This window comes from Mesoplodon densirostris, chromosome 11 (assembly GCF_025265405.1).
Source record: "Mesoplodon densirostris isolate mMesDen1 chromosome 11, mMesDen1 primary haplotype, whole genome shotgun sequence".
Taxonomy (NCBI): Eukaryota; Metazoa; Chordata; class Mammalia; order Artiodactyla; family Ziphiidae; genus Mesoplodon; species Mesoplodon densirostris.
The window spans coordinates 45,978,864-46,000,115 of record NC_082671.1 but is presented as its reverse complement, the minus strand read 5'-3'; the positions used below and the strand labels follow the sequence as shown (position 1 = coordinate 46,000,115).

The following is a 21,252-nucleotide window of genomic DNA, read 5'->3' as shown; positions in this document are numbered from 1 at the left end:
CAAATGCCCTGCAGATTAGAGGCAAAGCAGAACCACGCTACCACCAGTTGTTTTTGAGCCAACAGCTTGGGGTGTTAATTAGAGTGTTGTACTGTCTTCTTTGAGTCTCTTCTCCCCACCCCAGCCTTTGGTGGAGTTTCTCTTCCTGAGCCCAGTGGTGGTGGTAGGGAGAAAGGATTGAACACTAATCTTCTGTGCTTTCTTGCCAACTTTGTAGGTACCTAGAAAGTCTGCTTAGACAGGCGAGCAGTGGGACCATTATCCTCTCACCAGCCATGCAGGCCTTCATCAGCCTCCCCAGAGAAGGGGAGCAGAACTTCAGCGCAGAGGAGTTCTCTGACATCTCTGGTGAGCCCAGAGCCTGGTCTCCTGTCAGGGAGCCGAACCTTTCCCCTCAATACGATATCTTAACCTATGGATCCCATCTAAATTCTCCTACCTTCCCAGAGGCTCATTCTGTACTCTCCTAGATCTCTGCTAGATTCTACCTTAGGGACAGTAAAAAGAGATTTCAAGTGAGGCCCAGAATTGAGGAGTGGCTTGGGGGTTGAAGGTGGAGAGGGAAGATGAGGGGAGTTAGGAGCTAGGCAGGGGCACTCAAGTCACTGAAAGGATTTATTCTTCGAAGGGTAGTAAATGGTTATTTTCCATTTCCACAAAGAGTAAAGAGTAGGACATATAATGAGGGGTAAAGGATAAATGTAAGGAGGACATTCTGATGTTTGGAATTATTAAACAGTGGTCTGACATCATGGCATCTTCTTCCTGAGGGATAAGTTTTAGAGCCTTAGCTAGTGCTTGGATTGCTGCTGTTTAATAATGATGATGAGCTAATGGACGACATTTAGTGTGGGCTTGGTTCTAAATGTTCACATGTATTTTAACTCCTTTACTCCTCACAGCAGCCTTGAGGTAGGTACTCTTATTACCCCCATTATACAGATGAGGACACTGCCACACAGAGAGGTTAAGGAGCTTGATTAAGGTCATACATCATTCATAGATGGTAAAACTGGGATTTCAACTCAAGGCAGTCAAATCCCAGAACCTGGGTGCTTAGTCACTATGTCACGCTGCTTCCCAGTGTATAGAAGTGCTTTTGTGTCTCAAGGCAGGCAGATGAGGAGTGTGTCGCGGATGAGTTGGGAAGTTATTCTCTTTTTAAAGGGGGCTTGAAGCCATGCAGATCCTTTTTAATAGATTTGTTTTACTGACTGACTGATTCATGAACTATCCCACTGCTTCCTCCTTCCTCTCACCTCCGTGTAAGTCATGGACCCCGCACGGTATCTGAGACAGGTAGGAGATGTTTCAATGACCCTGCCCTCTCCATTCTTCCCCTTCCTTGGGGGGTGTTATGAAAGTCAGAGTATACAGTTCTGTTTTCCAGCTCTGCCTTCTTCTTACCCTCATACTGTCTCCATCAGTGAGCTGACCCTACCCTTTACCTGCTGGAGGCTTCAGATGTCCCCTTCTTATCAATTCCTCCCACAGACTGTAGGCAGCATCTAAAATCAGCTTTAGGTCTCTCTGACAACTGAGGAGCAGCAGGAGGTAATGCTGATTCCCCCTTCTACCACCCCCACCCCAATTTCCCTGGGTTACCATGGTGATGGGGCAATGCTGCTGCAAAAACAGATAGGTGGATAGAGAAGGATGCCCTAGGGTTACTAGCCTAGAGAGGACTAGAGTAAGGAGAGTTGGCAGATCCAAATCAGTAGATCAGTGTGTCTTCTCTCCAGAGAAGGCAGTTCAGCCTCTCTGCCTCTCTGTCAGCCATTTTAGAATTATCTAAGTTGACCAGTTAGGAAATCCTTTTCTAGTTCTCAGCTCAGTTGTTCCTATTGTAAATAGGTGACTAAAAATGTTTAGTATTTATTCCACATGAGGCTCTGTGTCGGCTGCTGTGACCAGTTCCACTTCCTTTGTCAATGGTAGAGGTGGAGATCCACTGGTCCTGCCTTTAAACACTTGAGTGTGGAGCCTTGATTTCCTTTTCCCTCTGAACTCTTGTTAACTATATTAAACTCACCTTTCCTCTACTGGTCTCTTGTTACTTCTGGTCTTTATGGTTTTCTCTGCTGGGACCGCCCATAACCAAAGATCATAGCTGGAGCTCTTCCCTGTCTGAATTTGTCACTAGTGTTTCTAACATGGGATCTCCTCACCCAGGTTTTATTTAATTCACAAAAGGCCAGAAGCAAGTTGGGTAGGGAGGAATGAGGTAATGGGGCAGACTTGAGGGAAGAAGAATTTAAGGGAAAAGACAGCTGGGAGTCTGGGGATGGGTACTGATTATGCTGTCATATCAACTCTGTGAGGTATTCAGAGTGGATATTAATTTCTTCATTTTACAGAGAGGTGAACTGAGGCTCAGAGAGGGGCTTAACATCTGATAACGCTAGTGCAGCTAGTCCAGCAAGAGTAAAGCCCAGGTGCCATGTAAAGGGACTGGGAAAGTCTAGATTCTTATAGGAATGAAAAGTGAATAGTTATCATTTGTGGTACGTCTTGGTGTGGGTACCAGTGGGGAGAGGATAAATTGTCCCACAGGCAGGCCAGACCTGTCACCTGAATACAGGATTTCAGGCTACGTTTGCTCTCCAACTTCCCACTTCCTTTCCTTGCTGAAAAACACTTAAGGTGTTCACGTTACCCTATAGCTATTGTGCAAATGCACCAGTGTTCTCTGAGTCCCACCTGGGACCTCTGTGACTCTATTCCAGAGTTGCGGGCTTTGGCTGAACTCCTGGGCCCCTATGGCATGAAGTTCCTGAGTGAAAACCTGATGTGGCATGTGACCTCTCAGATTGTGGAGCTGAAGGTACTGTGGAAGCAAGCCCCCGGGAAGAAGGTCCAGCCCTCGGGGGAAGAAGGGTAGGAGTAGGAGACTGCGGGGGAGATGTACCGTGGGTCTCATCTTTTCGTGCTTAATGGCTCTGTGTCCTGGCTGCAGAAGCTGGTGGTGGAAAACATGGATGTACTTGTTCAGATCAGATCCAACTTTAGCAAGGCAGACTTGATGGCTTCTCTGCTTCCCCAGCTGATGGGTGAGCACGTCTCCTAAAGGGAGAAGGAACTGTGGGAAAAGCATTGTGGATGATGGGTTTTTGGGGCTCTGGGGCCTAGGCTGGGTCTGAAGAAGCAAAGCCATGGCCATTCTCCTGAGTTCTCTTCTTGAACGTTCTTCTTTCTCCTCAGGGGCTGATAATGTGCTGAAGCGTATGACCATCATTGGAGTTATCCTCAGTTTTAGGGCCATGGCCCAAGAGGGACTTCGGGAGGTGAGCTGGGGGAGAGGGGGCTGCCACAGGATAAAGCCTTGGGTAGGGCTTGTGTGAGAAGTTGTGGAAAGGGTTGGTGAGCATTGAGGAGAACGGAGCTTAATTCGGTAGAGGTCCTGGAAGTTCTTTGAGGCTAGATGAGCTGAAGAAACGTAGACACATGAGGAGAGAAGTGGCATGGGAAGCTGGCTAAATTCTTATCTAAGCTGAGGGCTTGTTTTTGATTCTTTGTTTCCACCTGTTTGAAGGCACCGGCCACTGTCCCTTGGACTCATTTGTACTCTCTTTCCTCCAGGTTTTCTCCTCCCACTGCCCATTTCTTATGGGTCCCATTGAGTGCCTGAAGGAGTCTGTCACCCCAGACACAGATATCAAGGTATGGGAGAGTGCAAAGTGGAATCTAATTAGGAGATTTTTGTTGTTGAAAATGGATGGAGCTAGGATCTTGTAAGGGAGAGAGGGCTCTGAAGAATACTGCAGGGAGAAGAGGCAGAAGTTGAATAGAAACACGTTGGGGGAGATTTTTGTGGAGGGAGGGGCGTTGGTCAGACGAGGGGGTGCACAGCTGGGGAACCCTGGGGAGATCCTGCGGGGGGCTAGGGAAACGTTACTGGAGGGAGAGGAGTAAGGTCTAGGATAGTTTCTACAGCTTTTCTCCTAAGATGTGCAAATTAGATACCCAACTATATGCAGACAAGTCCCCTCTTTAGTCAGGAGCCTGGGTACTTTTTGTAAAATTTGTTTCTTCCGTTCCTACCCACCCTGCCTGCCCTCAGATTTTCCTTTCTTTTTCTGGCCTTTTCTTCCTCCTAGTTCTGAAACTTTCTGGTTCCTCTGTGTGGGTGTCACCTGCCTTGGGCCTCATTTCCTCTAGAGATGGGGAAAGGCGGAGGGGACTCTGTAAGCACCCAAGTTAAACATCCATTCCCCCTCCCCCACCTCACTTCAGCTTGCCTTTTGAATCACCTAGAACAAACAAGTATGTTTTGCAGGAAATACAGCCGAAGGCTGGGAACAAGGGCCTTCAAATGCACAGGGCAGGGCACTTCTCTTATAATTGATTCCGTTAATGGAGGGAGGTCTGTGAGAAGAGGAAACTGGTTAACAGGAAGCAGAAAAAAAAAGAAAACTTAGAGAAAAAAACTTCCTTTACCTTGAGGTCAAAAGAGTTGTGAACATTTCCTCTCTCTCTGCCTGAAATCAGATGATGAGGGTCAAGGGGTCACGGGCCCTGAGGGGGTGACGTTTCACTGGGCTGGCTGCTCCTTCAGGCCAGGTCTTTGGTGTCACGGTGAGCCTGGGGTTCAGACAGCTGTTGGTGGTGGGGCTGAACGCTCTGGCCTGTCAGGAGTGTGTCTAGCTGGCATCTCCCAGGCAGCTCCGAGCTTTAGGCTCTGCCTGCCTGGGAGAATAAGCAGGTCAGGTGGCGTGGGGGATGACCTGTCCGTCAGAGATTCTGTTACTGCCTCAGAGGGGTGAGAAGATTAGGAGAAGAGAACAGAAGCTCCTTCAATGATCACTTTCTTCCTCCAGAAAACCACAGGTCATGGACCAGGGCCCTGATCTCCTAGGTCATGGGTGCCATGAGCAGGGTTATTTAGTTAGTAGGGAATTTAAATAAAGGGCAGAGCAGGATGTGGCTGAGGTGAACTTTCTGTGTCCAGCAGCACAGGCAGTGTGTTTATTGTTATGTCTGTGGGGTTCTTTGCATAAGATACTCTACTTAGTTATCTACTGTTGAAACAGTTATCCTTGTTCTCTCAGAACATTTTCAAGTCTTTTTTTTTTTTAACCTCAAAAGGGGTCTGAGTACTTTGTGGGTGGGTGTTTGGGGCTACATCCTGGGAACCTGATTCTAAGTACAGTGAGGGATTCAGGAATCAATCAATCAATATTAACCAAATGCCTTCTATGTGCTTAGCATTGTGTTAAAGCCTAGAGAGGATAAAAGAAATGCAGAGTTCCTGGCTTTGAGAGAAAGGAAGTAGAGCGAAAGGGATAATGGTTATTAGTGTCTTAGTGACTCTGTGAGTCACTAGGGTAGATGCTTTACAAATGTGGTCTAATTTAATCTTCACAGCAACTCTGTGAGGTAGGTATCATTATCCCACTTTTACAGATGAGAAAGTGGAGGCTCGAAGAAGTTAAGTGACTTTTAGCCAAGGTCACACATTTAGTAAGTGGTGGTGCTAGGATTTGAACCCAGATCTTCTCACTCCAAAGCCTTTTTCTCCCCTCTCTATGCCATGAGGTTAAAAAAAAAATTGTAATCTAGTTGATGAGATAAGCCATACGTCTCACCTCCAATCTGAAAAGAAAACTGATGATACCAGGTGCTGTGTGTGATCACTGCGAAGTAAGTGGTGCCAGGTTAAGGAGAGAGAGATGAGCTTGGGCTGAAGTCAACAGGGTGGGCTCCATAGAGAACATGAGATTTGAGTTAGGCCTCAAGGGTGGGTGTCACTTAGATATAAGTAGAGGAGAGGTAAATAGGAAAAGCTCTAGACGTTTTTCCTTCCTATGTAGGGAAAACCCCAGTTCTTTCCTGCGTGTTTCCTTCCTGCGTGTCTTTTTTCCTCTCACACAGAACACTTCACTTCTGACACTTCTGGTCACCAAATGTGTGGAGGGTTTTCCCTACACCAATTCTCTGTGACACCAGTTGGGTGTCCTGAAACTTAATTCTGACACTATCTACCTGGAGATAGTGTCAGATCACACAGGCTAAGGGTTCACTCCCACAAGTCTGCACCTACTCCCCACTTCAGAAGCCAGTTGCAAACCTGAGTTGTCACCTGTGCTTCTGACCAACAGGCTGTAGGTCAGAGGTTCCAATATCCCCCTCCTTATTTTCCATTAATTTGCTAGAGTGGCTCACAGAACTCGGGGAAACACATCTACCAGTTTATTAAAGGATGTGATAAAGGATGTAAGTTAAACAGCCAGATGGAGAGATACACGGGGCGAAGTCTGGGAGGATCCAGAGGGCAGGAACTTCTGTCTCCATGGAGTTGGGCTGCATCACCCTCCTGGTCCGTGGATGTGTTCTCAACCTGGAGGCTCTCTGAACCCCATACTGTTGGGATTTTATGGAGGCTTCTTCACGTAGGCATGATCAATTATTAACTCTATTTCCAGGCCCACTCCCCTCTCTGGAGAAGTGGGGGTGTGGTGCGGCTGAAAATTCCCAGCTTCCAACCAAGCTTGGTCTTTCTGGTGACCAGCCGCCATCCGGGAGCTGTTCGGGAGCATGCCCAGAGTTGCCGCATAAGAACAAAAAAATGCTCCTAGTGTTTTGTTTGTTTGTTTTTTTAGTATGCGGGCCTCTCACTGCTGTGGCCTCTCCCGTTGCGGAGCACAGGCTCCGGACGCGCAGGCTCAGCGGCCGTGGCTCACGGGCCCAGCCGCTCTGCGGCACGTGGGATCTTCCCAGACCGGGGCACGAACCTGTGTCCCCTGCATCGGCAGGCAGACTCTCAACCACTGTGCCACCAGGGAAGCCCTCCTAGTGTTTTTATCACTTAGGAAATTATAAGGGTTTTAGGAGCCCTGTGTCAGGAACCAGGGGCAGGGACCAATATATATATTTTCTATCATCTCTCAAGAAGAAAGGACACTCTAGAAGAGGGAAGCACATGAACCGAAGCATGCAAGTAAGAAAGTAAGTTGTAGCTTGGAGACAGTGAATAAATTACCCTGGCTGCATTGATTGTAGGAAGCATTTGAGGAAATAAGGTTGAAAAAATAAACTTGTACTGTGGAGAATCTGAATGCCAAGCTAAAGCGCTGGATTTTTTTTTTTCCTCTTTCCTCTGTAGGTTAGGGAGATCTTTGAAAGGAATACCCAGAAAAGATGATAGTACACCAAAAGTTTAAAATCTGTGATCCAGGAGTCTTGACTGCCTGTAGCTTCTGTCAAGCCCTTCTCTCCAGGGGATACCCTCCAGAATGTTGTTTTCTTCTCTACCAGGTGACCCTGAGTGTCTTTGAGCTAGCATCTGCTGCAGGGGTGGGCTGTGACATTGACCCAGCTCTGGTGGCTGCCATTGCCAATCTGAAAACTGGTAAGATTGGGGAAAGGGGGCAACGGAGGGCTTGGGCCCTATTTTGGGGTGGAAAAATGTCAGTCTCAAAGAAGCCTTTATTTAGGACTGGGAATTCAGAGGTTATACACTGGGAGCTAAGGAAAGACTTAAAGCATAGTCTCTAATCCCCAGAAAATACTTCCACAGGCAATTTAGATTTCTAGTCAGGTTCTAATCAGTTGACCTGTCAATCAGCTAAAAAGTATTAAGTGAGAGTCTGGTACTCAGCAAGTGCTCAAAGGAACTTACAACCTGGTTGGGGAAATAAGAGTAACGCAAATGAAACGATGAGCGAACAATACACAGTAGACGTGAATTCGTATTAAGTTGTGTGGTATAGCATCCAGTTTCCCCAGAACGATCTTGTGCTCTCCCCTCCCCTGTAATCACCTTGGCACCATGCACTTCCTCCCCTGGACTCACACTTGCCTCTTATATTTCCATGACACATTTCCTCGGATTAGCACATTCATACTTGTACACACTCAGAATAGGATGGAATCCGGGGGTGGTAGTAAGCCCTTTTGAAATTGCCAGACTGGCTCTCCCTCTTCTCTCTCGGTTTTGGTGAGACTCTTTCCTCTCCTTCCTGCCTCTGTACCCCATCAGGTAGCTGACAGAGTGCCCTCAAACTGCGTGTCAGCAGAGCCCTTTGCCAAGAGCTGTGCTCAGTCACCAGGGGAAGCCTCCAGGACTCAGGCCTCTCACTATCAGTGGAGGCTAGTACTGTCCCCTGCAGCAGGAGTGACTTGCCTCTAGTGCTCTACACATTATTTTCACAGATAGTTTCTCATGTGATCCTCCTAGTAATTCTGCGAAGTAGGACCCCCTGGAAGAAAACTCCTGTTTGCTGACCTTACTCTCTTTTCCTTTTTCCTTCTTTCCAGATACGTCATCCCCTGAGGAAGAATATAAGGTGGCCTGCCTGCTCTTGATCTTTCTTGCCGTTTCCCTCCCCCTCCTCGCCATGGACCCAGCTTCCTTCTATAGCATTGAGAAGGACGGTAAGTAAGGAGTAGGTTTGAGGGACCAGTGCCGTTTAGGTTAGTGTCCTGGGGTCGGGAGATGAGATGGAGACATTTATCTGGAAAACACAGACTTCTGACTCAGATGTAAAGTTCGGTTTCAAAAAGCACTCGAGAATGAACTATTCCTAAAATTCAATTCCAGTGAAATTTCATAGGAATATCCTTCTCCTAATCCTCAAATGCCTTCCAGTCCTTTTGGTGTCAAATAGGGATGGCCCAGCCTGAAAAAATGAGAAGTTACTAGCTGGGGTCGCCTGGGGTGGCTCACTTTCCTTTCTTTTCTCTCCCTCTCTGTCAATAATAACCTAGGTTACAGCAACAATATTCACTGCTTGACCAAAGCCATCATCCAGGTGTCTGCTGCCCTCTTCACCCTCTACAACAAGAACATTGAAACTCACCTCAAGGAATTTCTGGTGGTGAGTGGGTATAGGTTATAAGGAATGGACGATTGCAAAGTCTGGTGGGAATTGGTTTGACTTAAATCCATAGACAGTTATTGTGGAGCAGGCCTCGGAGCCTAACCTCCCATCCTATTCATTAAGTAGTGAGAGGCCACTTTGTGAAAGGCAGGGGTTTCTTCTAGATTCTCTTAACAGCTGGTGTTTCAGCCTCTGCCCAAATACTTGGAAGGAGCATTGGACTAAGAGTTAGCAAATCTGAGTTCTAGTTTTGTATCTGCCACTAAGCAGTTGTGTGATCTCTGAAGACCCAAACTTTTGGGGCCTCAGTTTTCCCATTTATTGACTAGAAAGATTAAACGGAATCCATGATTCACTACCTGGTGTGCATTACATTATCCTGAGGAATTTGTTAAAATACATTTTTCTGATCCTTACACCAGACCTACTGAATTATAATGTTCTAGGGTGAGTCCAGGCCTCTGTTTTTAACAAGGTCTCCAGGAGACCAGATGCACAGTGAAGTTGGAGAGACACTGAGTTTTATAATCTATAAGGCCCTTTTCCACTCTAATACTGATAAAAAGTCAAGCTTTTTTCAAATTCTCAAACTTCATTGTAAGTCAGAATCACCTGGAGAATTTCTGATTCAGTGGATTAGAGGTGGGGCTGGAAATTTTGCAATTTCAACAAGTTCCCAGGAAATGTTCATGCTGCCCATCCTGTGATCTTACTTTGAGAATCGCTGGTCTAGATTTCCAGGGACTGGAACTTACAATCAAGCAGCTGATTTTACTATAAGTTATGTCCAATTTGTTTGAAAAAAATTGTTAAAATTATTTTTAGCCGAAGTTTGACTCCCTGTAGCTATTATTATTATTATTATTATTATTATTATTTGGCGGTACGCGGGCCTCTCACTGTTGTGGCCTCTCCCGTTGTGGAGCACAGGCTCCGGACACGCAGGCTCAGTGGCCATGGCTCACGGGCCCAGCCACTCCGTGGCATATGGGATCCTCCCGGACCGGGGCACGAACCCGCGTCCCCCGCATCGGCAGGCTGGCTCTCAACCACTGCGCCACCAGGGAAGCCCTAGCTATCATTATTGATCTAAGTTTTGCCTCTGGAAAATCACAGAATAAGTAATCTCTTTCCTTTGTTCAAAGAGGCCCCAGAGCTTCCCATTCTAAATACTCCGTGGAGGAATCCCATCCATACACTTCTGAAACATGGTCCAGTACCCACTGCCTGCTTGAGCATTCTCAGCAATAGGGAGCTTATTCTTTTGCAAAGCCTGGTCCTGATTGAAAAACTGGGTCCTTATCTATCTCCTTTTAGGAGGAAACAGTAGATCATATGCTCTAGGGAATCAATCACACTCTTGTCCTGAGAAGTACATGTCAGGGACTTGGAAGCTTAGTGAGAGGGTCTCTATTTAAACTGGGACAACAGGCCACACAAAATGGGCTCTGAGCATCTTGGATAGAAAGAGGATTCACACCAGATCTCTAAGATGGGGTGACAAGGGAATCACCCCCCCGCCTTTCCCCTTTTACCCTCTTTGTTTGCTAAATACAGGTAACCTGGGCCTGGGATGCAGTTAGTGACATACCTTTCTCCCTCTTTGGTCTGTTGGGGGCCTGAAGGTGAACGAAGAGGACAGCCATTCGGGAGTTGACAGGAGGAGAATACCAAGAGCACTGTGTCTGAATCAGAGGCCCAGCTCTGTCTCTGGTCGGGTGGGGAGTCAGCTGCAAACAGTCTGATGACAGTGGTGTCTGGAGGCCGCCTAGGAAAAGAGATTAATCTCCTGGCATACAATATTACCTGCCTCTGCTGCAGGTTCTTTCTTCGCCCCTTGCAGCCTCTCCTCCAGCATCCCCAGCAACCTCCTGTTGTCTGCACTGGCTAGTTTAGAGGCAGTGTGCATCTCTGAAACCTGGGGGATTTGCCGCTTGCCCACCCTGAGCCTCCAGGAACATCCCGGCACTTCTTAACTCACCTCCTGATCTTTTGTTGACTTCTGTAGTCTGAGGCTGTCCTACCCTGACCATAAAATCTGCTTCCTGGGCTTCCCTGGTGGCGCAGTGGTTGAGAGTCCGCCTGCTGATGCAGGGGACATGGGTTCGTGCCCCGGTCCGGGAGGATCCCACATGCCGCAGAGCGGCTGGGCCCGTGAGCCATGGCTGCTGAGCCTGCGTGTCTGGAGTCTGTGCTCCACAACGGGAGAGGCCACAACAGTGAGAGGCCCGCGTACCGCCAAAAAAAAAAAAAAAAAAAAAAAAAAAAATCTGCTTCCTTACAAATTCTTCCCTTACAGGTAGCTTCTGTCAGCCTCCTGCAGCTGGGCCAGGAGACTGACAAGCTTAAAACCAGAAATCGGGAATCCATTTCTCTGCTCATGCGCTTGGTATGTATCTGGTGTAAGTTGGTGTTAGAGGAAGAGCCAGAAGGAGGTTCCTCTTCAGGGTCCTTGGCTCCCAGCCATTGTTATCACCCAAAAGCATTAACTAAGAACTTAATTCTGCCTGAGGAGGCCTAGGCCTTACGTTCTGGCGAACATTCTAGACTTGTCCTGTGATCCCAAGGTAGTAGAGACTTCGAGGACTTCTCTGCAGGACAGGGTCCTCCCAGCCCCTAGCTAACTGGGCCCCTTTCCCTGCAGTGTTCTTGAGTCTGACGTGGTGGGGCAGCTGTGTCCCTCATCCGTAACTATCTGTCCAGTACATGTTTGGTTTTACTTGACCACTTCCTACCGCTGTACTTCTTGTCCTTAAGAGTACCACGAAGAAGGTGCTGAGTAGCACACAGCCGAACTGGGGGAGGGGGAGGGGGGCTCAGAGGAGGGATGGGATTTTAGCTGAAAAGCTGTAAGGCAGGGAGCCAGGTGGGCCATGAATCAGACAGCTCCTGCTGTCTGTTCTGTCTTCCCAAGCTGTGGCCTTTCCCCTACTTTGGCAGAAAGTTCTGGGAACTCTGACCCAGTTAACTTTTAAAAAATCTTTTCCTCTTGACCCTGTTTCCCTCTTCAACACGCTTACTCTTTTGCTCTAAAGTTTGATTCCCTCAGTTAGTGCTGCACTTAGACGTGGACAGGAGGGGCTCCTGTCTGGGGCCCTGGGTTTAAGTGGCCCCCCACTGGCCTACAGGAAGAGGACATGCCCACCTGGGGCCTGTGCCCCACCTTGAAGCCCCCACTAAAGATTTCTAGGGCCTCAGAATTCTCTGCTAAGCAGCTCCAGCCCACTTGTAGGGCTTGGGCTGAGCTCCTTCAAGTCCATCCTACCGAGGCAGACTGTGCTCTAGAGCCCACGGAATGTATGGCTGGAGTTTAGATGTGCAGACAGGAAGTTTATGTGTGCATACAGATCCCCCAGACTGGGGGTGGGAGGAGAAGGGGGCCAGGCTGGAGGCTGATTCCCTCTCTTCCCCCTATCCTGGTGCAGAACTCTGAGGGGTCTAAGAATTCTTGATTCAAACCTGTCTTCCATGAAATCGTAAAGGTACACTCAGCCCTCCATATCCACAGGTTCTCAGACACGGATTCAACCAATCGTGGATTGAAAATATTAAAAAAAAAATTCCAGGAAGTTCTATAAAGCAAAACTTCAGTTTGCCCACACCAGCAACGATTTAAGCATTTACATTGTATTTACAATGGTTTATGCAGCATTTACATTGTATTAGGTATTATAAGTAATCTAGAGGTGATTTAAGTATATGGGAAGATATTGTAGGTTATATGCAAATACTATGCCATTTTATATAAGTAACTTGGGCATCTACAGATTCTGGTATCTGAATCCCCTGAATTAGTTCCAGGGGTGGTCCTAGAACAAACCCCCTGCCAGTACCCCATGAATACTGAGAGACGACTACATATTGCAAAGGTCACAAGGAAGAATAGTTTGTCTGATTTATTTAGTCATATGGTATATGGGCTTCCATTTGTACTCTTGGCCAGGCTGACAAATATTAGGGGCAGGCAAGCCTGGGACTCCCTCTGGGTCTCCTTCTTTAAATACACGGGCATTGAGTGGTATCTGTGTCTCAGTTTCTCCGGCTTGAAAAAGGCCTAGGTTGGGCTGATTAAGGATTATGATGGAGAAGAGAAGAGAATGGACCTGAGGGGGCAGGGGTGAGGTGAGGGGTGAGAAGGCACAGGAGGCAAAGGAGGGCAGAGGGAAGGCAAGTGTAGTATGCTAGGTAGAGCACAGTCTTCAGAGCAGCGGGACCTAGGGCAAGTTAATTAACCTTTCTGAGACTGATTCTTCAGCCATGAAAGTGGGCAATTATCCTTATGATAGAGGGGCAAGGATTCATGAGACGGTATATATAAAAGTGCCTAGTACATAAGAGAGGCTAAATAAATGTTAGTCCCCTCTCTCCGCTGCTTAGTTTAGTTTCTGGATGATTTAGGCACGCCTGTTCATTCCCTTGGGCAGTTTTCACCTCTGTGAGGTTGGAGGTGATGCTGTATTGCCGCTCAGTGCTATCTCCTCCCTCTGCTTTGCGTCCCACCCTCCCCCCGCCCCAAAGTGTGGGAAGCTGTCTGCCCCTTACGGCATCACAGGCCTGCAGAGTGGCTGGAACAGAGCTAGGACCAGGCACTTTTTGTAGGAGGGAAGAGACAGAGGGCCAAGCTGCTGCAAAGCAATTTAAGTGCAAATGGTTCCACAGAAAAATTGGAAATGACTGAAGGGAAGGAGCTGTATTTTGAGTTAAGAGGCTACTCATGTAGCCCCAAATCCTGGGCCGGCACTTCTCTCTGTGGGGTCTTTCTGTCTTGGCTGCCAAGCCTGGGCAGTACCCATCCCCACTACTGTCAGATTGTTCCTGGCTTGGGTGTCCCGGGGGAAGGAATGACTCTGTCATAGGCTCATGGAATCCTAGATGTTGGAACCAGATCAGATGCTGGCAGTTAGTCCAGTCCTCACAATTCATAGGTGAGAGGGAGGGAAAGATGACATCCAAGGTCTCCCCCAGAATACATGGGCAGATTTGGGACTAGAACCCATTTCTTGGCCTTCACTCTAGGGCTGATTTGGGACTAGAACCTATTTCTTGGCCTTCACTCTAGGGCTGTTTCCACTACCATGAATTTCCTCCAGTTAGGAGCCCTGGGATTTTCTGTGCTTAATAGAGTGGAGAACAGAGGTCTTGGGCAAGTGGGTCTTCTTGAAGCCACCACTCATTTCCCTGTACCCAAGGGTCATGTCCTGGAAAAGAGATCCTATCTCTCTCCTGGCTTAAGTTTTGAAAGTCTTGTGTGTAGCAAGAAATTCTTTCTGTCATCCAACCCAAGATCAGAGCTACAGTTTTACAGGCAGATTTCCTTTCCTTCAGCCTGTGGTGTCTGCTTTTCTGAGGCTGTTGTGTGTATTGTGTGTGCATGGTTTGAGAATTGCAGTATCTTACAAATTTTAAAACTTGAAAGGGCTGCAGGGAGAGAAACGTGTTAGAGGAGAGACGGTAGATTCTCTTCCCTGAGTGAATTTTCAGGACTTGAAACACCAGACATATTGGGAAGGCCCATCTGTGTGAACTGCCAGAGGATATGGGACACTTCTCTCCAGAGTGTGTTTTTAGTCCCACAACCTCTTGGGTGAAGAGAGTACCAAAGGAAAGACACCCTGTTCCTTCCTTAGGGAAGGGGGCCCTCTGGCCCAACACTAGGCTTGTTCCTTCCTTAGGGAAGGGGGCCCTCTGGCCCAACGCTAGGCTGTGCTGCTCTTCTGCTAATATCTCCCTGCCCCGCTTCCCTCTGTCTTACCCAGGTATCTCCATCTATCATTCTGCTTGGCTCTGTGGGCTGCGGGGATTACCGCGGCACACAGGCTTCTAATTAAACTAATTAATCATGCCTGCTCCTTTATGCAGCGTCCTTACTGTTCCCCAAGCACTGTACTAAGGGAGGGAGGAGACTGAGGCCCAGCACAAGAGGACCCTTGTGGATTCCAGACCCCTCTTTCTTGGCCTGTAGTGGTAATTGTTTCTTTCTCTGCAGAGCTTTGTCGTTAGCTCTTTTATCCATCCTTACCTGCATCTGTGCTGCCCACCCACGTATGATTTAGCATCCAGAATGGGAGAGAATGGGAGTTTTTCCGTTGCTAGAGAAGTGATTCTTTCCTGCTTTCTTCTTCTGAGCCCCTTATATAACCCTGAGGAGGGGCACAGAGGCCATTATAATGGAGCTGAAGAGGCCACATTGCTTTCCTAGAGTGGAATGAAGTGTGGGAGGAATGGGGGGAGAGTGCCTTGGGAACCCCATTCACTTGTAACTCTAAGCACCCCAGAGGGCCCAGGGAACTGAATGAAGAGGAAAGGGTGTCACTGAGGTATGCCCTACCTGGGGTCTTCATCTATCTTGGCCCTTTCTCTTCCAGGTGGTGGAGGAATCCTCCTTCCTGACTCTGGACATGCTGGAGTCCTGTTTCCCATATGTCCTGCTTCGAAATGCCTATCGGGAGGTATCCCGGGCCTTCCACCTGAACCGAGTGTTGGCCAGTACCCACTGAAGGGCCCCTTGGACCTACCTCAGCCCATGCTGCACTGGAAACTGTGGCTATTTTCTCAAAGGGTGGGAATGGGGTGAAGTCAGAGTTGGTGAAGAGGAATATGGGGGAACAGCCCAGGGCTGAGATATCATAGAGAAGTAGGGCCCACTGGGGCGGGGAATGGAGGATTTTTTTATGGAAAAAAGTTAGGGGATTGGGGCCACGGGTATGAATTTTTACAATGAAAAAAACTTGACACACAAGTATGTTTTCTATCTTCTGGGGACTAGAGCTTGAGTTCTGACTGGCATGGGTCTCTTCGACCTTCATCACTATTCCAGGATAATGCTGGCGGGCAGAGATGATCAATCATCATATTAAACTATGATGAGCCTGTAATCCTCCCACTGGAGCTGCTTTTGTCTCCTGCACATTCATTAGGACGATTATCTCCTCTCTTCCTTTTCCAAATGTGTTCAGCAAGCGTTCAGCCTGCCCCTACTGCAAAGTAGTAGCCAAGGAACCCCTTTTTCCCTTGTGGGAGCTCTTGTAGGAGCCGTGAGTCTCTTCCTCTGCTTCCAGCTGTGCAGCCTGCAGGAACAATGAGGACGTGCTCTTGAGAGGTTTTCATTGCCCCAACCCCCCCCTCACCTGCCCTACCACACCTTGTAGGTAACCAGTTAAGTCCTCTCATCTGTTTAACTTTAACCCCTCCTGCTTTTCCTGGACATCGCCACAACCCAGAGCAGAAGGTCAGTCTAGATTAACTGTAGGTCACAGGACAATTAATTGGACCAGTGTCATGTGAGTCTCCGTCACATAGCGTTTGGGGGTGTCCTCCCCCCTGTTTGGAGGGACTAACAACCCAAATCCCCTTGTCATCCTGGGTGCAGCTGTTGCTCCAGGCAGGGATTGCTCTTCTAGATCTTAAATTTCATAGACCTCATTAGGTTACAGGGCCCTGAGAGTAGGTATACTTGAGGGAGTACAAGCTGTTTCCGCTTAGTCCTTTTCTGCACTAATTAGAATTTCAAGTGTCACAAAGCCCAGGGCATTCAAGATAGCACTAAACTAGGTTTAGTTAACTCCGTGGCAGGAAACAGCGGCCCCCATCCAGCACTTCTGTGCACCCAGTGCCAGGGAGGACTGGAGCAACAGATCATATATGTCACAAGTCTAGAGTGGTTGGAATGGGCAAATATAATGAACTAATTGATTAATTAGGGTCATGTCTATACTTCCATGATAAAAGGGAAGCGATTTTTGGTTTTCAGCAAATCCATCGGAGTTCATTAAAGCTATTTGTTAGCTATTTTTAGATATTTGTGTGTTTGATCTTTATTTCTCGAGACCCAGGCTTAGTCAATATGCATTAAACTTGGCAGCCATAATCAATACACAAGTTTTTCTTAGCAACAGTTGTCTACTCTTTAGGATAGAAGCATCAGAGGGTCCTGCTTCGTGCGTCAGTGAATTGTCCTTCTGTGCTATGGAAAGGACATTACGTTCCAAGGAGTGATTCGGGGTCAGGCCTACTGAGACTGACAGCAAAGTTGATGAGGAAGAGAAAGCTCAGAAACATCTGAGCAACTACCCTTACCCTCATATCTCTGCTGGGATCTTCTTGTTGAGGAGCTGGGAGATCCTTTTTCCATATACATGTGGAATCGCTAAGAGGAGCCTCCCAGAGGACAGCAAGACGTTGCTGCAGGGGAATAGAGGGTAGACATAATCACTTTTTTAAAAAATTAAAATATTTATTGAGATAGTTAATCCACATGCACTCGTAAGAAATAATACAGAGTGATCCTGTGTACCTTTACCAGTTTTCCTCAAAGGTAACATCTTGCAAAACTATACTATGCCATCATAACCAGGATTTTTTTTCATGTTTACATCTTTTTTTTAATCACAAGTTGCCAACAGCACTTTATCAATCCCAATACTCGTTTCATTGTGTGTATTTAGCTCTGTACAGCTTTATCACATGTAGGTTCATGCATCCGCCACCATGGTCAAGACACAGGACAGTTTTATCACTGCAAGAACCCCCTCAGGGACTTCGCTTGTGGCCCAGTGGTTAAGAATCTGCCCTCCAATGCAGGGGACGCGGGTTCAATCCCTGCTCGGGGAACAAAGATCCCACATGCCACGGGGCAACTAAGCCCATGCACTCTAGAGCCCGCACACCACAACTAGAGAGCCTGTGTGCCACAACTACTGAGCCCCACGTGCCACAGCAAGAGAGAAGCCCACACACCGCAAAGAAGAGCCCACGCGCCACAACTAAGACCCGATGCAGCCAAATAAATAAATAAATATTAAAGAAGAGAACCCCTCATTTTGTTCTTTTATGTCCCTCCTGTAACCCCCTTCCCCTTCCCTAAATCCTGGCAACACAAATCTGTCCTCCTTTTCTAAAGGAGGACAGCAAGACAAGTTGCTGCAGGGGAATAGAGGGTAGACATAAGATGTGTAATAATGACATAATATCTTTTTATAAACATATAATCACACACACAGACTTCTCTACCACATAAAATTTTTCCAAGTGCTCTCACATCCTTAAGACAATTCTGCAAGGTAGCCAGGGAAGGCTTCCCTATTTCAGGCCAGTAAGCAGATTCAGAGATGTTAAATGACTTAATGAAGGTCACATGTTTAGCAGTACATCTGGAACTGGGACCCAAATATGACATTCAGTCCTAGACTTTTCTACCTGCCCCGACTGCCTCTTCATCAGGGAATCCAGAGACCCTAGAATGAGCAAAAACAGGAGAAGGTGAGGACATATGGACTTTACCATCTGAAACAAAAGGTGACTGTCTAGAGGTGAAGGACAGATGAGGTAATAGGACCCATTGGCATTTTAGGCAGTTTACTTCCTTGGCCAGGAGGGTCTCTGACCTCTTACAGTCTGGGATGCAATCAGCGATGAACTGCTTTCTCCTCTCAGATCCCCAGCTCGCTTTAGTTAGGTCTAAAAGGAACTGCAGAATGAATATCAAGGAGAAATTCTGACCCCGATTGTTTTGTCTCACAGGCAGAGAGTAGGTTCTAGCCTCAGCGTTTTCATCAGTGCAGTGTTTTCATTAAAATCTCCATTAACTTGTTTGCAGCAATGAGATAGAATTATCCCTCCCACCAGACCTGGGGCGAGATGCTTGCAGAGGAGCTCCCCGTTCCTTTGGGCAGTAAAAACAGTGCTTCCCCCACTACGCTGTTCAGTCCAGTGGGTGGGTGAGGGCAGCCTTAAAGTGCGGGGGGCCAGGGCCTGGCCGAGGGGATCTCACCCTTTGGCACTTTGCCTGGGAGGAAAAGAACAAATGTGGTTTGCGCACGGGGACCCAGAAGGGAAGGAGGTCCCCGCTAGGGACAAGACTTCCCTAACCTTAGATCCTCTTGCCTAGATCACTTCTCCTCCAACAAAGTTTGACTTTGAGAAGAAGCTGGCACCTGGTTGAGATGCACTCACGCGGTTGGGGGACGCGTGTTCTTCCAGTCCTCCGCCCCACAGGGCCTCCTGCTCCTCCTAAGTACCTGTCATCAAAGGAGATGAGGATGAATCCCCCCTCAGCCCCCACACCTCGATGAGTTGTCAAGTCCTCTCCCTCCCACCTAAATAGGAAGCAGGAGCAGCAGGCCAGGGTGCAGGTTGAGGAAGTCAGAAGTTAACTTGAGCTGAGTTTGCAGCTCTGGAGAGATTGAGGAGCAGGCTTTTCTCTTGTCACTTTGGAGGGAGAGGATTGTGAGGCTGCCCCTTTAAATAGCATTCCTGTAGGAGGCAGATCACATCCAGCCGTCACCGCCACCCGCTGCCAAAGCATCGTTTTTTTTGTTTTTTTTTTTTGGTCTCTATCAAACTCAAAGCTTGTCGGCTGGGGTTAGGGGAGTGAGGAGGCAGGGTCTCTGGGGCAGAGGCAGTTTGGAAGCTGAAAAAGAGAGGGATGAGGTTGGGCAGAAGGGGCCTGGGAAAGCTGGGGGTGGAGGACAAGGGGAAAAGACAGGGAGAGAAGAACGGTGGTGGTCTTTTGAGCTTATGGATGCAGCAGACATACCCTGTTCTTACCTCTGTAGAGGTAGGGTAAGGCAGAAATGGGATTGGATTAAAACAAGAGGGATGAGGTTGAGGTTAAATGCCAGGACCGGGGATAAAGAAAGAGAAAGAGAGCCACAGAACAGAAAAGCACTAGAAACAGTTTAGGAGACTTGGCCCTGGCTTTGTCACTGACTGTGGGACCACATAATTTTTCTGGGCTTAGTTTCTCATTTGTTAAATGGATGGGGTGAGACTACATGGACTCTGAAGTATCTTTCATGAATAATTTGTGTGTGTGTGTGTGAGTGAATTTTCCTTTTCTTAAACTGGGTTAGGACTTGGGGGCCTGAGAGGGCAGGGATGGGATATGCCCCTGTGTTGACAAGAAACGTTGAGAGATCCCTCGGGAAGTACATCTCCTGCCTCTTTCCCACCTCTTCTACTTGAAATACCTGCCTAATTTGGAGAGCTCCTTAGCTCTAATCCTAATTTCCTAATTAAATCTTTTTAGCTGTAATCTTATTTTGCAGTTCTTTTGAATGATAGTTTCCAGGACTTCCCTGGTGGAGCAGTGGTTAAGAATCCGCCTGCCAATGCAGGGGACATGGGTTTGAGCCCTGGTCCGGGAAGATCCCACGTGCTGCGGAGCAACTAAGCCTGTGTGCCACAGCCACTGAGCCTGCGCTCTAGAGCCCATGAGCCACAACTGCTGAGCCCACGAGCCACAACTACTGAAGCCTGCACGCCTAGAGGACATGCTCCGCCAACAAGAGAAGCCACCGCAATGAGAAGCCCGTGCACCGCAACAAAGAGTAGCCCCCGCTTGCCACAATTAGAGAAAGCCTGTGCACAGCAACAAAGACCCCTAATGCAGCCAAAAATAAATTTAAAAAAAAGAATTATGGTTTCCAGCCCATTCTTTTTCAGTTGATAAGGAAGGTGATTGCTCTCAAGTTTTGAGAGCTGGATTGTGTAGGAGTTAGACTCGGATCTCAGAGGCATCTATGTCTTGGCTGGGACAGTTCCACTGGCCAGGAGGGGAAACAGTGTGTGCTGAAGTTAGATGGACAGAGAGGCTGAAGTCTCAGTATTCTTTCTGCTTTTTTCCGCATCTCTGACTTTGCTCTCTCCTTCTGCCTCTGTATTTCCTGGGAGCTGGTTCTGCTGATACTTCTCTGTCCTGTCAGGTCTGAAGGTCTGACCTAACCTAATTGCCTAGAAGGCAATCATTTTATGTTGGGACTCTTCACGCTGCCTCTTCTGTTCTTTTCTCCTCCATTGCTTAGGATGAGGGGAGCTTCCACCCGATATTTAGAATGGAGTACATATCTTTTCCTTATCACCCCTCCTTCCAACCTCCAGAGTTCTTGAAATTAAAACTCACATTCTGGGATCATGGATTTGTTAGTGAATACATCTCCACTTTCTGTTTATATAGGATTTTCCCCAATGCCAAAGTAGGTGGTCATTAAGGAGGAGAAGTTTAAGGAATCCTAAGGTGGTTCCTGCCAGAGTTCCAGGTAGGACTCAATTTGATGGAAGAGGCTTTGCCCTGTTACAAGTCTTGAGTTCAAATTCCAGATCATACATTCTACAGATGTTTTAAGCAGCTAAACTGTTTTGTGTTGGGCCCTTAGCCATTAGATTTCTTTCACAGAAGACAGAATAAGAGGAAATAAACTGGAAAGCTACAGCAGGGGTTGAGATGAGATAGGAATGATTTCCTGGCCCTTATGGAGTTATCTATAGCCAAATGAAGATGGGGTGCGGCCTGCTCTTGTGAATTCTCTCTGGAAAGCTTTCAGCTTAGGAGAAACTCCCACCCGCCAGGTGGGTAGTTAGAGGCCCCAGGGGGAAGGCCACATGATGGGTGCGTGTCAGGAAGACCGCGCTAAGGGAACGGGGGCAGAGGTGTGGG

General features: G+C 47.7%; 1 protein-coding gene across 1 annotated transcript in view; it reads left to right on the top strand.

Moving 5' to 3' along the window:
* NCKAP1L (NCK associated protein 1 like) overlaps positions 1–15,316 on the top strand; it is a 45,196-nt gene extending 29,880 nt beyond the window's left edge. The window contains exons 22-31 of the mRNA XM_060112968.1: positions 218–348; positions 2,727–2,824; positions 2,957–3,050; positions 3,202–3,284; positions 3,580–3,660; positions 7,255–7,348; positions 8,257–8,373; positions 8,707–8,816; positions 11,119–11,208; positions 15,185–15,316. Of these exons, the coding sequence (XP_059968951.1) occupies positions 218–348; positions 2,727–2,824; positions 2,957–3,050; positions 3,202–3,284; positions 3,580–3,660; positions 7,255–7,348; positions 8,257–8,373; positions 8,707–8,816; positions 11,119–11,208; positions 15,185–15,316 (1,030 nt within the window). The remainder of the gene's footprint in view (positions 1–217; positions 349–2,726; positions 2,825–2,956; positions 3,051–3,201; positions 3,285–3,579; positions 3,661–7,254; positions 7,349–8,256; positions 8,374–8,706; positions 8,817–11,118; positions 11,209–15,184) is intronic.
* Positions 15,317–21,252: the final 5,936 nt, after the last annotated feature.